The sequence below is a fragment of the Acanthaster planci genome, linkage group LG10 (assembly GCF_054643075.1).
Source record: "Acanthaster planci isolate LZ-2023a linkage group LG10, COTS_SCS, whole genome shotgun sequence".
In the NCBI taxonomy this organism is placed as follows: Eukaryota; Metazoa; Echinodermata; class Asteroidea; order Valvatida; family Acanthasteridae; genus Acanthaster; species Acanthaster planci.
In genome coordinates, this window is record NC_141786.1 from 3,591,766 (window position 1) to 3,608,958 (window position 17,193).

General features: G+C 40.2%; 1 protein-coding gene across 1 annotated transcript; it reads right to left on the reverse strand.

Annotated features, from left to right (window-relative positions):
* Positions 1–1,822: 1,822 nt before the first annotated feature.
* LOC110984298 (ficolin-3-like) lies at positions 1,823–12,522 on the reverse strand. Its single transcript, XM_022244323.2, has 6 exons — positions 12,182–12,522; positions 8,963–9,214; positions 5,732–5,848; positions 5,196–5,320; positions 4,459–4,714; positions 1,823–3,953 (listed from the first exon to the last, which is right to left on the reverse strand). Exons 1-6 carry the CDS (start codon positions 12,222–12,224, stop codon positions 3,712–3,714), a joined length of 1,035 nt encoding a protein of 344 aa, XP_022100015.2. The 5' UTR covers positions 12,225–12,522; the 3' UTR covers positions 1,823–3,711.
* Between the last annotated feature and the right edge of the window lie 4,671 nt (positions 12,523–17,193).

The following is a 17,193-nucleotide window of genomic DNA, read 5'->3' on the forward strand; positions in this document are numbered from 1 at the left end:
CAGCGTTTGGGGGTGGATTGATGCCCTGGACACTGTACATGCCGATAATTATTGTCGTGACTCATAGGAAGTGATAACCCTATGTTGGGGGTTACCTGTGAGGCTGTAATTACGTGATGAAATTTACGTATTAGTCGTCGTTAGTCGTTGTGACAAGTGATTTATTTCCACTGTAGACTGGCTCTCTGATCACTTTATCACTGACCGTGCTTTTTTTCATCCTTGACTATTCGGTGGTCTTCCCATCAAGTACATATCATACCGCGATCATTCTGGACCTCATTGGTGTTCCCCATTAAACCACTTCCTGCCGGGGTACTTATCAACGTTGTTGATGCTGAGCCGGGATATTATCATTTTTTTTCAAAATCCTTTAAAAAGTCCTATCTTCATTTACTGGACACTTACAAACACTTGAAGGACTGTCTGGTGTCGACTCAAGCCTGACAGACAAAATCTATTTACGCCTGAATATTTCAGCCAGGCCTGCAGCCTTGTAAAGAAAGCCCAGATTGTTCGGTGTTTAAAACTTTCTTTTGTTCACGAACCTGGCTCAGTGCAATGCTTAATCTCTTTTCAATGGGGGCCAGATTAGCGTGCAGCGGTGCTGAGTGGCTCATCGCTGCGGTTATCCGCTTGCTCGAAATGCTCGAGGCCAAGGTATACTATTTTAAAACAAGGCTGGATTATCTCCACTTTTGAGAGTGAAAAATGTCGGTAATTCCCAGCAGCCTGTTTTTAATTTGTTTTTTTGTTCCGAGCATGGTCTTGTGCTACAAGGGCCTTTTCCCTTTGTCCGAGTTTGGAGACCCCAGCCACGCATCCGGAATCACCGTCAGGAAGTAGTTTAAGGGCGTTCAGAGCTCCATCGCACCTATCAAGCCTCCAACCTTCCTACAGTTCATCTGCACAATTAGCATTGGTATCTTCGTTATTAAATAATTCAAACATAAATGGATTATACCAACGTAGAATGACCTCGGACATGAAATATCCAGGACCAGAAGCATTTATGTCTTTCGCAGCCGATTTTATATACGTGGCATTCCAAATTGCCAATGCTGGTATCCATTAGATTTACTAAGTACAAGTCTTAATTGGTCTGTGTTCCATTGCTCATCCGTTCGAGTAAGACTCCACCATATTGCCATCCAGTGTGTCTAACTTTGGGAAACCAAGAAGAAGACGATCGTGTTTGTAGTTGAGCGTGCGCATTGGAATGAAAAAGAAATGAAATTAAAATGAAAAGAATAATTTAAACGACGACGATATGCTGCCTTCCCACTGTGGAGTCCAATTGAACACGATATGGTAGATTTCCAAAATTCACCAGACTTGGTAACCTCCTACAAAAAGAACAACAGCCAAACGAAAGCAAACAAAAGAAAATGAGACCGATTTTTGGAAGCCTATCTTGATCTCGGCCTCGGCATGAAATGAGTTGTTCTTGGAATTGGTCTCAGCACAATTTGGACTGAAATTTGGAATTAATCCAGATTTCTCGACGTTTCTTTCCAAAATATTATCGCGACTTAGTAATTTCTATACATATGTAACAGTGATGCCACGCATATATACTAAAATGTACAATCCAGACTCGAATCTTATTTGCTCCTTATCAAAATGACTTAGTTAAAGCACACAAAATATCGAATATTCATGTTTAACCGCAAAACACAATTTTTATCCATTGTTGTAGGCATAATAGATTTGTACCCGGAACGCCGAGCATGGGCTATCGCTTAGAATATTATTTGATCCAATGAAAGAAGAGAATTGCAAGGAACCCTACGAAACACGAGTTTCATTGCCACCAAATTCGTTCATTCTTTGTCAGCAAAAAGCTTGTATTTTACACAGATTACTTACTTGTACAATCATAATTTGTTATTCACAAGACGCAGTCATTATTTAATTGATACACTAATTGGCAAATTAGCAGTGTAGATTCTTGTTATAACTTCTAATGTAACTGTGAAAAAATACTGAATGTTTAATTTGACTCTATGTATAGATATACACGTTCATGCCTACATATTGTGATCCACACCATTCATTTAATTAGCAGTCTCAATACGTATATTTTCTCTTTCCCATTTCACGATATTACCTCTTATTTTTATTCATTTATGTCAAAGTGAGGTCATGCATGAACATTTGCTAAGATTCTTGTTAATACGGAGCACAAAATCGGCTGCTAAAAATTTTGAATTCACATAACATCCAAATCTCACAAGTTAAAGGGATGGGCCATGTAAGGTTAAATTAACGTTATGTGGTAGTTTTCAACCGTCTTATATACAATAAGTTGGATTAATCCCTCTTTTATGTCTATGAAATCAGCAAAAATTGACGTTTTCTGTGTATGTTTCTCAGTCTCCGCTTGAGCTCGTCAAAGAAACTTATCGAAATCGGTCGCTTTCTTCGTGAAAAGAATAATACGACCATGACAACTGATCGCTGTCATGATCGGTAAAAGTGTCAACGCTGGAATTATTGACGCTTGAGTCTGCCAGGCTGCACACGCTAATGCTATTACGTACATGTCGACGCGTCGTTGCGTAACAGTAAAACAGTCGCCGGATAAAGGACTCCGTCCTATGACGTCACGATTCTTAGGAATTTCTTCAGACGACTTTCTGTACCCGATGGCTTTTGTTTAGCTGTTGCTCCCAGAAGTGAGTGGAATAGGAACGTGAAACCTATAATTTTTAACATATTTCCGCGCATTTTGAAATTGTGCAGGTGTGTTTTCTTGTTATATATATGTTTGTTTAATGTGTTCATGCATATTTTACAAGAAACTTTCGCAGCACAGCCCATCCCCTTTAATAGCTAGTAACCAGAACTTAATTGGTACTCTTTGTTTGGTGAATTAATTGTGTCCTACTCATCTACCAAGCGTGAATGATGATTATGTAACAAAATCAAAGACGGCGCACACGACTATTTGAACAAACACAATTTTCCTGACTCGTGAAGCCAGTTTTGATCAGACTAAAACCTATGTTTGGATACACCATTTACGATTGAATTTATTCTTTTTGATTTCAAATCTAACACCAAATGATGAACTTTCAGTCCAAAAACTCCATGAATCTGAGGTGTATTCTTTTTGCTCGTTTCTTATTTTAACACTGCATCGTTAGTGACAAAATACACTGTGCAACAAACTACCAAAACAACGTCAGAATCATGCAACTAACACAATTAAACGTGTAATTAAGGGCAACGACTACACTTACAGTTGATTGCGAGGAGTTTAGTAGAATTTACTACTGAACATCTCATCGACCAAACCATAGCAAATAATTATCCGTATTGTTTGTATGGAAAGGGTACACAATGTCAACATCTGATTTTATTTACTAATTGTACCCATGCTTATTCAGAAAATGAATGCCAAATCCGCATGTACATACTTTTTTAATTTCTCGTTTGATTTTGTGATTAACTCTTCATGAAAGGATCATAGAATAATTTAATGAACCCTACGTCTCTTTTGGGGCGATTTTCTTGCCGAAAGTTTTGCTTCGGTTTGAAATATTTCATTGCGCATGGTCAATTTTTCAAAAGAGATGATTTTAATTCCATTTTCCTCAAATTTTGGAAAAATTGAATTACAAATGATGTGCCTCCGATTTGAGGAATTTGACACTCTACCTTGATAGTGGTTCCCTTAATGTTGTTGGTTTCCTGTCAGTTTTTACACTACATGTAATACCGACTGAGCTTCATTTCACATTTGACTATTCGATGGTCTTCCCATACTATACCACAATAATCTGGACCTCGTTCATATTCCCCGGTAAGGCCGTCGGGACCATCAGAGTTACCACTGCATGCTCCAAACCACCAACCTCCCTTCAGTTTAGCCGCAAAATTAGCATCGGTATCCTCATTGTTGTCCATGTTGGAGGTAGGAAAACTTGGCCCGTTCAATTGAGGTCCAGCTTGGTTTGATGCAGATGTAAAAAAGGGAAAAATAAAATTGTCTGCCTATCCATATGGATATTTTGACAAAAAATGGTCATATTGAGAAAAATGAGTAAATTGGGAAAGAGCATGCAGGAATTGCAATTATTACAGGAAAAAAACCTGAAGATGACATAAGACTGAAAATGCAAAATTCATTTCATATTCCATCAGTAGCCACATTAGCACGGATATAAGTCAAGAAGAAAATACAAGCAGGCGACTGTAGAATTTGTAAGGCTAGAGACTGTGTTCTTGAAATAAGTGTGAACGTCGCAGGTTAGTGTTGGATTAGTTTCTCACAGATTATTTTGTCAATAACTTATTGTGAATACATTAACAAAGGGCTTGCGCAGTCTCGGAAGATATAAAATGACATTTGGTATTTTGGTTGACCCCTTCCGGTATATATAAAGTCTGGTACCACCGCTGCCTAAAAGAGAGGACAATCAAATAATGCCTCAGTGAAGAGTATACCCGTACCTGTTGACCTTCCAACACTCAGGGCATAATTGTCACCTTCAACACGGAATGGCCATCGGTAACTGGTAGTCTTTGTCACGCTGGTCTGATTGTCAAACGTCAGATCAATCCGTAGTAACCATTTTTTCTCAGATGTTAGCTGACGAAGTTTCTCGTTTCCAAGCCAGAATTCGCCCGTCAGATTGCCGAATCCGTCCCGGCACTCGGTCCACTTGCGAGTGAAATTCACCGACCCGTCAAACCACCTTTGAAACACCTAAACCGTAGAATTTCTTTATGTTGAAAATTTTGTCTTCCTTAATTTGTGAAGGATCGAAATTCAACTTGTTGGTCCTTTTTCCCCTCAGGTAACTACTTTACCTCACCCGTTTCTTTCTGAATTCTTGTGATAACATATTTTCTAATATTTAGTATCTTTTATCAACTTGACAGTAGTTTAGCTAACGTTGTCTTTGCTTCGACAAAATTAATTTAACAGACACATTTTCACACTACCCCTTCTCTCCTTATCATTCACCATTCATCCTGGGCAAGACCTGGCAAGGATGGAATTAAATCACTGTGTTTCTTCCACTTGTTTATTTCAACCATAAATCTCCGGTCTGTGTCATTTTCAAGAGATTTATTCAATTTATTGTACTTGCCTGAAAACCACAGACGCAGAGAATCTTCTAAATAATTTTGTTTTCAAGTAAATGCAATGGCTTTCCTCATTGAATTCAATATAACAAACTTACAATCCAGCCGTGTGGGTAAACAGCATCCATGTCACAGTACACCTCCAGGCCGCCAGGGTACATCGACGGATAAATGGTATAAACACCACTCCGGTTTATTTGATGAGAATGCAATTCAGCACAATCTGAAACCAACATAATTCAGGATTGACCCTCTTCAATGTAAACTGAAATGTATAGAAGAACCTGCAGGTATAGTTTAATGCAAAAGTTTATTTTAGGAACTCTGACATCGTCTGGTCGTAGGTCCTAATTATGTTAAGACATAGCGTTCAAACCCCATTAATGTATCAGCCTCACTCCCATTGCAGTTCTCCATTGTATCCCTGAGAGGGTGGGTGAATTGTCTTGGTTCCCACGTCCCCCTCACAATTAAAGCTGACTGCATATTTTGTAATGTGCCTTCTATTTAGCCGAGAATTCATGTGAGAAAAAGCCGTTAAATAAATCTTCAACATTTTGAAGTGCATTTTGGGCCATCGTAGATCAACAAAGGCAGGACGTGAGCTGTTTGCGACATATTGCTTGTGACTTACCGCATGGCTTTTCGTCGCATTTTTGACCCAGTAGTCCAGTTGCACATTGACAATGGAAAGAGCGGCCAGATTGCAAGCATGTTCCTCCATTTTGACAAGGGTTACGACTGCAAGGATCTTATTGAAATCAGACAGGAATTCAACATTAAAAGTATTTCTTGAAATGAAATAAAAGGACTGAGACTAAGAGCTGATAATAGCACGAATCCCAAAAGTTATACCTTGTTAACAACACACGATCTTGACACAGTTCTGTGGCAAAGTAAACGATCGGGTCACTTTTCTATTGGTGTATAGGAGTTAGTAGAGTATTGAAACCAAAGGTAGTTTGTATTTTTTTACAATGTGTTCATAGTGCGCCATCTCGTCTTGTGTGTATGCCGTGGAGATCAGTTGTGTACATTTGAAATGCGTGGGGATACTGGCACCAATATGACATTATGGATGAAGCTCGTGACACATTAATACATATGTGGTATGCATTAAACTCCTGTAGACCTTACAACAAAAGGGCGTATATGTGGATTTTCAAAAAGTTGTACAGGCACCTTTAAGCTTATTCGAGTGCTTTGAATACATTTTGAATACGGGCGTTTTGCAATAGTGCGCCTCAAAGAGTTTTCAATGCACTGGCCAATTATAATGCGCGAAATCTGTCCACCAAACGCGCGTTTAGAAAGGGATGACAGATTTCGCGCATTGCAATTGGCCAACAGGTTGCAAACTCTTGGAGGCGCACTTTTGTGGGTCGCCCGTATTGGTTGTTTGAAAGTCCGAACGATTCTTCACCACTCTGCGGTACGTTTCTCATTCAGAAAAGCAAGAGGAGGATTCAACAACCCATCCTTCCAGGTCAAAACGTGGGGGACATGTCCCCGAGATTTACACCCATGGGGGACAGGGACATAGGAGTGAACGCGGCAAGTGATACGGATACGAAACGGACCAAAAGTCGTACATGCAAAAATGACGTTTTTTCACAAAAACTCCAAATTTCCGTCATCGATGACTGAGCATGAAGTGGTTTAATGGACTAAGTCAGAAATGGCCTTGCACCGAATAACTGTCGGGATGTTGAATTCATACTGTCCACAGACAGCTTTCTTGTCAGAATTACGTAATATATGATGGAATCCCCCAAATGTATGATGCCCATCGCGATTCAAACAAGGGTAGAAATTGTGCTGAAAGAAATTGGGACATGGTGAAGGACGCAGGTTAGGCTGCGGCAAGAATAAGTCCCTAACTCTGGTTCTCTCTGAATTAAAGATTTTGGTAGTGTAACCAGCAAGATATATGGCATAGAGGGACCCCCTCAATGTGATGCGCAAGCCACAATGCCCTTAGGCTAATGCGCCTACTGCAAACCCTCTTGAAATCTGAAAGGAATTCCAAAGATATCGTCATCACAAAAAAGACACAATAGAGGGGGTCCCCTTTGCCACATATCACGTATCAAATGGTGTAACCAGCCTTCCCTTGGGTATGGTCAACCGGTTACTGGAGGTATTTCTTGGTCAAGAATTTATTCTGAACGTTCTATAGTCACATTCCCTACCTTGGGTGTGCATACCAAGTTGTTCGTTGTACATGTATTGACATTCCTAGAGATTATTGACCCGTTTAGGGCGTGGTTCTGCTATAAAGGCCCCGTCACACCCTGACCTTTAGCCAGCGTATGCCGACGCATACAAAAATCGGAAAATACGCTGGCATACGCTGAACTATCGACTTTTTCAATTTTGGACATATACATAGCGTATTCATAACGAGTTGGACATGCCCATAACGTTTTAGTAACTTATAATAGAACGTTTTGATAACTTACAGATAACTTATATACGGTAGCTTTAAGTTACAAACACGCTCAGTATTTTCTGTGGTCATACGGAACACGTCAAATACGTCTACATACGTCAACATACGTTTGGGAAGTTTGGTATAAGTTTCCCATTGGTTCAAAGCACGCTACTCATAGGTTAGACCTATTTTGGGGGTACGCTAGACATTATCTCCATTTTTTTCGACTTATGAGTAACCTACATCTAACGTGCGTGCGCGTGAGTCAACCATCCCATAGCTCACCTGCAACTTCTGACCCGTGTATGCGGGACGTATGGGCCATACGCTGGCTCAAGTCGAAAACTCTTATGCTCGAACAAAAATTTTCGATGACATTGCCGTACTACAACGTATACCAGCGTGCTTTAAACTTGCCCATAATGTAATCGACGTACGCAAGCCTATTGACAAAATTGCTCATACGTTGGCGTACGCTGGCTAAATCGTCAATGCGGGACAGGAACTTTTACATGTTAGTAGGCCTATGAGCTCATTCCTGCACCAACAGCCATGCCTTAAGAACAGACTTTTCTGAAGTCTAGATTTTTTCACCTTCGTTTGTTACGTTGAGTTCTGTCTGCAGGAATCACAGTCCACCTCGTGAAGTCCAATAGCCCGGGCTACTTAATGTTGCCGTAGCTGCTTACACAAGACATTCATAATTGACTTCAGGCGCCAGGCTTGTAAAAGCACCTTTATTAAAGCTCAACTTAGTCACTTCGTAAATTGTTTAATTCAGCTATTTAATGTAAATATGAAATGTGATTTGTTTGGAGTCATTTTGTATGTTGCGAGACTGTGGGTTTAATATGCAGATCTTTCGATATACTTCTTTTAGGTGTTTTTACCTGACCCACTGTTCTACAGTGGCCTTGCAAATCGCAATTTGTTAGATATAATATTCCTTTAGTAACATCGGATTTTCATAATTGAGTATATATTTTGTTTCATAATTGAGTATATATTGTGCTGCAATGTGAACACAAAATCGTTATTAGGGAATTTCTGACTTCTTCTCTACTTGTTACCATTCCCTGTAATGTGTGAGTAGTTTATATTAAACTATCCTGTTTTCTGCATTTCACACAATCCTCGCAGCTCCTTTGTTTTCATTTTGTCATCTTGGCTCAAGTTTCGTTTGGGTTCCTTTTTGCATTTTTGACTCCAAACTGCTTGGTTACAGTAGTGTACTGCTTTTGTTTTATCTATATCAATGCTTCACGCTGTATAACCTGTGAGCCATCTGGGTATTTAAGCCATATCTGTCACGGTCCATTAAACCGTTTTGTGCTCAGTCATGGGTGACGGAAATGTAAATTTCTTGATGTGATATCACACTGAGACAGATTAGATTACCATTTACAAACAATAGGCTTCGAGTATACAAACCATTGCAGTCAGAGTAGTCATGAATCTCCTCCTGGTTACTGGTAAAGATTGGAGTATCAGTGTAAAGCGGTCCCTGTGATCTTTGGAGCGGCACGGTGTACACAGGACCCGGCAAGATGCTGGTACAAGCACACTGATCGCTCTTACTACCAGGCAAGACCCAGCGAAGACGACCATTCTGGCTTGGGTCGGGCTCTTGGCTAAAGTAGCACACCTTCTCAGCCAGAACTGTGCCCAAATGGGTCACTTGCACTAGGAAAATAAGGCACCGTGCAAACTAAATGAAGCCCATGTACCAAAGGCCGTCGTGAGAAATTAGTGTGGGTTCTGAGCGTTCCACGCACATTTATGTGTGTAAAAGGTATTAGTGCCAGAAATTTGGTGTGAACCAACACGCTTGCGCAACACTCACTTGATAAAAATGGCGTCACACTTCAGTATTCTGTAAAACCTGGTGACTCCGACCTATTTAGGGCTGGGTCACAGCCCTAAATATGTGGGGTGTTTTGTGTATTTCGGAAGAAAACACATAGTGGGGCAGAAGATGGTTTGTCCAAGTTGATCAAGTTTAGCAAAGGTGTGCTTGTCTATGTATTTGCTTTTTAGCGTGTCGGTTAGGACTTTGTGAACTTTGAGTTTCTCGAATCCCTGTCTACTTTTTCGTAGTGGTGGCGTGGGCGTCAAGATGTTTGAAACTGACTTTTATGTAGTCCTCTCGGTTCATGATGCAAATGCTACGGCCTTTGTCCAAGGGTTTGATGACAACAGATTCGGGCTAGTTTTATCTTGTTGGCTTCCTAGTAATTCTCAATAGTTGAATTTTGTGTGGATCTGGGGTGCCACGTAGATGAAGGTTTTAAAGGCCTGTCTTTCAGAACTTTGTTATGCATAAGAAATGCAATTCTCATTCGTCTTCGATATTTTTTAATATCACGGAGAAGAGAGAGACGGTGGGGTTAAACCGGTAAAGCAAAAGAACCACGCAAACTGGATCAGTCTCTTGAAAAGGACAGGGGCAAAGAATAGCGATGAATAACGGTGTTAATATGACAAAGATACATAGGTAAAGAAGTCAGAACCTAGCAATGAAGAGGGGTTATAAGTAGACCACATTACAAAAAGCAACACAACATTTACCGGCAAACAATCAGATACACAACTAGACGAACATTAATCAGTACTGCTGGATATATTGATAAAACGGGTAGTTGGGTTATGCAACTATTCAGTTCAATCAGAATTTAGAAATGTATTAAGCAAGTGGCACGCAGATATAAATTAATATACGGATGTAACTAATAAATATAAAAGTAAACTAGACAATAAGCCATATAGCATAATAATAATATAGCAAATAAAAGCGATCGCCATCTCGAAAAAAAGCTTTAAAATCAATCAGATCTTATGTGATATTAAACAACAGACAATTTGAGAAACTAAATGGGAACATTATTATTACAACTATTATTTACAACATTAATTGTTACGATTAGCTAAGAGGTCTTGATACGCAACTTCAGGTAAGGTAACTTCTACTGTTTGTGCACGTATTCAATTTAAAGTGCCACACGTGTGGCTTCGTTTCAGAGGTGCCTAAGCATAAATTAATCCTTAATGTCACGCATGAAGTTAAGCGGAATAGTTGATGGGGCCACATATAGGTGACCCAGGTTGTTACGAGTCAATAAAATGGGACAGGACACGCCGGCTAAAATTTCTTGACGTCAGTTTATTTCTGGAAAACGGGAAATGGGAGGAAATAAACAACACGTCTCTCCTCGTCTCCGGTCAGCATTCAAATAACGCTGACGAGGTTCCCGTTCAAGTCACCTACTCTGATTTGCCGATGGATTGTAATCATAAGAGAGGATATTTAAATACAAAAAGGGTAACGGGGGAAACTGCAAAATTATGAGGGGGGTCTTTTTTGGGTTTGGCAACATATAAATTTCACTAAAGTTCCTATTGTTTGGTAATTTATTAATAAAGTAAAATAAAGATGTTATTGCCAGACGGTTGTATTGCAAAGTCTGGTGGGTAGTGATTTTCGGGATTTGCAGGCAGGCAGAAAATTAAGCAGCACCAAAAGTGTATTGCATCATCAAAAATGCTTTCTCAGTAAAGTGTACCGACGGCAGTCTTCCATTGACAACAACTGTCGAATTTCTAGTTTTCTCACTTACCTGAATAATTCAAACACAAATGGATTTTACCTACAGAGAATGACTTCGGCCATGAAATATTCAAGACCAGAAGCCTTCATGTCTTTCATGGCCGATTTTATATATACCAGTACATGATAATGGCAAGAAAAAACTAGCAATGCTGGTATCCATTACATTTTAAGTTAGTTCATGGTTTTGTGCTCCATTGCTCATCCGTTCGAGTGAGACTCCACCTAATTGCCATCCAGTGTGTCTAAGTTTGGGGAAACCACTTAGGAGATGATCATGTATTTACCTATTAACTAAAACTTATTTCCATCGAGAAAAATTTTCCGCGAAACAATGTGAAATTTACTTCAAATTTCGATCCGCAAATTTCTCAAGGGGCATTCCAAAGGCTTTCCAATACATTTATACAAGAAAATGAGTATCAATTCTATTACAACATTGTAATCAGGAATACCTGACGAAGGTGATGTTTATATCATTCATTTGGTCGCGAAGAGATAAAGTGCACTTTGGTTTTCCGAAAGGCCTGCACTCGGTGTGCGTGCGCGGAGGCCAGTCGACATTGCAGTACTCATTTATACTTAAAGCTCCTCCTGGGCGTCAAGGGTGTCTGAACCAACCCCCTTCCCTTCCTGTTTCATTAATGCAGCCCGAAATTCCAGGCCAGCACTATAACAAGGAGGGAACGAGGCTGCCCTCAAGCTTTAGCCAACGCTTTCATTCATGCCAACTTGGTTTTCAACCTGAAAGCACACATACAGCTTGTTGATTTGCATGTGGTAGTTTTTCATTTCACAATGCATGTTATTCCCGTTATTGGCAACGTGGTGTTTTATGTTTTCCACCTTTTCAGATGGAAAGAAAATAACCAAGAAAAACGAAAAGTTTTTATCTCCCGAGATAACCACCGTCGTTTGATTGATATTCTTATTTGCTGGAACTGCACGCTTAAGTCTAGGGAACTTTTCTTCCCCGTCTATTGGCGCTTCACCATCACTACAATATCGAGGGAAAATTAGGAAGGTTAAAAGAAATATGAACTTACCCAGGATGACAGCAACAACTGACCCAAAAGCTGGAGGTTGCATTCTGGTGACTGCAGGCTTCTCACCCCTTGGAAATAGTTATAGCGTTCAACTCGGGTTGAGTCTCCTCTCAGATTCCAGAAAATTCAAAACAATAAGGAACAGGTAGACTAGAACCACTCCCTGTTAATAGTCCTCTTCAAAGCTCAGAGATCACCTGTTGTGTGAAAGTAATACGTATTCCGCAGGTTTGCACGATAACGACTTAGTCGTATGCACATTTTTTTCTTTTACGCATACATTTTGGACCAATGCCTACTAACTGCAGCCAGACACGTGACCAGTCTGTGGACAGTTACCATACCTTTCCTATTAAGTGAGGCCGACAAATCGCATGGTTGACTAATTACTGTTTGCTGCCATCTGCTTGCCGGCTACAGGTAGCTAAAATACAAATCAGAAATAAGGAAGGCCTGACGTTTCGGTCCTCAGGCTAGCATCGAAACGTCGGGCCGTCCTTATTTTATGATAATTATAGTTTGCGCTGTCGTGGGTGCGCTGTATACGTGAGTTTGTTTCTGCATTCAATTGGGGACTTTGAACAATAGAGGACAATAAGGTCCCCGATTGACAGAGGGTCCCCGATTGACAACTGTGTACAAAACATATGGGTGGTCTTGTAAAAAAGTTAAAGTACAAACAAAAGAGGAACAATAGGGGGTCCCCAGTTGCAGGCAAATACACACTTGTGTGTACATGATCTGCATCTGGGGCCATGTGCAATTAGTCTCGGCAGCGGCTAGCAGTAATGCAGGAGTACAAGGTATTGGAAAACGCTGTAGTCGATAGCCTATTACTTTCATTAGTACGCATATATTTCAGCCGCAGTCTGTCTGTCTGTCTTTCTGTCAGTCTGTCTGTCTGTCTGTCTATATGACATGACTAACGTGAAATAAATTTAAAATGAAAATGAAGAAGTGTACAGAGGGCAAGAACCAATCTATTATAGGACAAATTAGGACAAAGGTCCTTTATATAGGACGAAAACCAATAAATATGGGACAAAACTCACAAACAAACGACGAAACTAATAAACAGAGAACCAAAAATAACATAAGGGACAAAACCAATATAGACACTACAAAACTATATAGCGAAACTAAAATATGCAGATCGACACTAAAACAGCGTGGAACAAAACATATATATATAGAACTAAACTAATAAATATAAAACGAAACTAATAAATAGAACGAAGCGCCGCCACCTCTACGCAAGACCGGTTGTGGTATAGACCAAAATGTAAAGCATATCGAATCCAAACGTAAAATATATAGAACGAAAAATTAAAACATATGGTCAAGTTCGGGCGGCCTGTTCTTTCACGGGTTTCTTGTTCTGGCGCTCGAACGGGGGGAACACGACTCGAGGACACTGTTCCCGGAACAGGATCACACACTACCTCCTCGTCAGGATTTTACAGGAACACACGGGAAAAACCGTTAGATTTTGATTTTTGAACAGCCGCAAAAAAATAGCGAGATGGCTTTAATACAAGGCCAGAGACAGTGGGATGTTTGCAAAATTAATAATACTTATTTTCTATAACATAGAAAGAATGTTCCTTTTTAATAGAAAAGAATTCAGCCCAGCTGCCTAAAGTTTACTCTAGAAGAACGTACATGGATGCCGCCATGTTGCATGCAACAACCAGCGATAACCGGTCGTACGTTCCTGGCATTGGAGCGGCCGACTAACGAACAACAAATCGAGCTGTTCGTGAACATACGAGAACAAGCCGCCCGAACTCAGCCTTAAACTTATAAGACAAAGCGCCATCTACCGACCGGTTCGCGGAAATCGCTCCCAACCACGATGGAGAACTATTTTAATTGTTCCAAAGTGATGCTGAGCTTTCTCAATTGTTCCAAAATGTTAGGACCATACGGAACAATTGAGAAAGCCCCTCTTTATGGCTAAGCAACGTTGCCGGTTGCTGCTGTGGTTAGGCCGATTGGGATTGACCACGTTGTTGACAGTTGGCCTCCAGCGCCAGGGGCACTGCTGCCAGTGTTAGGCATTGCGTGTGTAACACTGGCACTAGTAGCAGTCGGCCTAGGCCCATTGCCAGTGGGTAAAACATTAGAAGCAACTAATTCATAGAAAGCGGGGTTTTAAAGGAGGTTGTCAACCTTCACATTACTCTCCAACTCTCAAGCCGTGGTTCAGGATCACAGCTCCAATCGTTGCGACAAATCTATGTGACAAGTAAAGTGTAGTGTTGTGATGTGCATCGTATCATCAAGAGTGTCGATGGAAAGAGTTTCATGAGAGTTACGGACAACACTAATTTTCATAACGGGATTACATCTCCCAAGATATGAAATTTAGCAAGGAAAATTCAGAAGCATTTACTTAGAAAACAATTTTTTTCAGACAGGTCACATGTAGGTATGTGCACAGGGGCACCAAATGTTGTCTGTAAAGCTCGGTTTCCACATCGACGTAAAAAACGCAGAGAGCAACGCAATCAAGACGCAAACTGCAACGCAGACAAATGGAAACATGTCAAACGGAGGTATCGCCGATAACGCAGATCAGACCCAGACGGATCGGCAAAGTTTGCGATGAGTCGGTGACTGGGCCTACATAAACGCGCACTGGCATGACGGGCGTACAACGATGTTACTCTCGCTTAGTACCACTCATTTTGTCCATTTTCTCCTTATTGCTAGCATATGCAGTCCTAATTGTCAACAGAAAAGCTGACTATTAACAACGTCAGACTAGAGTATCAGTTTGGCTACAAGAGGAATCATTGCCACCTGAAAAAGGCAGTTTTGGCGAAAATTATCCGAGTTTTGGGCGCCATTTTCATTAATTGTTTTGGTGGACTGACGTCGCGCCGCGTCTCTTCCGCGGCTGTCTGTGTTTTGACGTCTTGCAAACCATCTGCGTTACAAAGGGCCATATGGAAACCAGGCTTTAACTCTTTCCGTGCTGGGTATGGCACAACCGGTCAGTAGAGGGCGCTTCGTCTCATTTTACGTTTTCGTTCTCTATATTGTTATATCATTTTCTAGTCTATATCGCAACCGGCCTCTCGTCAAGGTGGTGGTGCTTTGTCCTATTTAGCGGTTTCTTTCTATATTTATTACTTTGGTTCTATATTTGTTTTTAATTTTCGTCCTATATTTATTACTTTCGTTCTATATATTTTTTAGTTCCATTCTGTATATATTAGTTTCGTTCTCCGTGTATTGGTTTTGTCTTATATATTGTTTGCGTTCTCTTTTTATTAGTTTTGTCGTTTATTTATGGTTTTTGTCGTATTTGTATTGGTTTTCATCCTATATTAATCACCGTTGTCCTTGAAATGTATTTCTGTGTTATATATATAGATTGGTTTCGTAGTTTATGTATTAGTTTTGTCCTACATATACTTCTTTTGTCCTTTATATATTTGTTTTGTTTCAGATTTATTTCACTTTCGTCCTATTGTTTGATTTGTTTTTTACAAATAAAGTCATGAAGGGCGCCCCATCGCGGTTTACGTCAGAAAGTGACACGTCCCTTAAATTAACTGCGACCATTTTCATAGGATTTAGCGCAGCTATGAAGTTTATCATGGGCCATTCCTGTATTTGACTTCGCAAAACTACGCACATTAGCCACTTTTAATTGCATGGGCTATATAGCACATTTCACAAACGTTAGGCATTCTGCACAACAATCTTGGACCTCCTACGAAGGCAATTGTGACATTTTATTAATCCTGTTCACTGCAAGACACGCTATTTTTTTCAGTTTTATGATCTCTTCGGGAGACACAATATCTTTTTCGGGACTACTAAAGAACTTTTTCAGCTGAAGTGAAAACTCGAGAATAGCATTCCAATTCCGACAAAGACAAAACCTTCGTTAATAATTTGCTGATTTACCGCTGCAAAGGAACGGTCATCGTAATCGTTCTCGTCCAAAGTCTTCAATTGCAATTAAAACCTTAGGTAGCAAAGTAGCTTTTTGTGAATCAACTGTACATATATACATTGGATTTAAGTGAAGCTCTGTTTCGTGAAGCCATCTACCAGTCGGCCACTGGACAAACCCGTGTGTGAAGGTCCACCTACAGGACACCTTCAGTGCTAGGTCCCTGAAGTATTACATTTATAAGGACCATGTCAAATCGGTCGAGCAAGGAGCGAGTATTATACCGTATACCAAGCCAAGATGATACCAAGTGTATCATAGAGAATAAACGTGTAGCGTTCACGTGCGAAAGACAAGAGATTAGCCAAGGTTAATTTCCGTCTTAAGTTACTTTCAAGTTTTCATAAGAATCACGGAAAAGACTGTTAACCATTCGTAAATTCAAGTTTACTAACTGTTGGAGTTAACAATCATTTTATTTTAATAAAATATCCTGCCTAGTGTTACAAATGTTTTATGATATCCTGTCAAATTATTCACGTGTGCATTTTTCCATAATAGCAATTACCAGAGAACAGAGGCTTTACAAATTACAGAAAAGCGTAGAAAAAATTTATTAGACTTTCCTTTGCTAGAGGGAAACAAAATGGTACAATTGAACCGAATTCGGTCATCTTAGAGAAGACAATTTTTCCTTTCTCAGAGCATAGGCCCTATTTGGAAATGCTGCATTTTTTAAAGCTTTCTTCGGCTAAGACTCTTTCCTCGAGGATCGATTGCTTTCTCCGCATCGTTTGTAATAATTCTTCATGACAGGTTTAGTGGACCAATTAGTGTTCGTAATGCTTTGGCCTGATTTGTCTGTTTTTCAAATTGGACCGTGTCCGAAACGGGTTTCCAGAGCTAAGGCTGGGTCTATTGTCTGCGCTTCGGCACGCATTTCCGATGGAGCGACGACTTAGCTAGACCTAGCTCTAGACAAGAGATTCGGATGCGGCCTTAGATGGCTAATGTCAGGGTACTAAAATCATTATCTGCGAGTGGCCCTTTAAAGAATCCTTGCTACGTATTTTGTTTATTAGGTCACATCTGAGCCCTCACT

What these genes read in the sequence shown, in the direction of transcription:
- LOC110984298 (XM_022244323.2), bottom strand. Translation starts at nt 12,224, where the DNA reads ATGCAACCTCCAGCTTTTGGGTCAGTTGTTGCTGTCATCCTGG. An exon ending in AGTTGTTGCTGTCATCCTGG is followed by an intron (nt 9,215 to 12,181) that starts GTAAGTTCATAT and finishes TTATTTTCCTAG; the next exon opens with TGCAAGTGACCCATTTGGGC. An exon ending in ATGCGACGAAAAGCCATGCG is followed by an intron (nt 5,321 to 5,731) that starts GTAAGTCACAAG and finishes TGTTGGTTTCAG; the next exon opens with ATTGTGCTGAATTGCATTCT.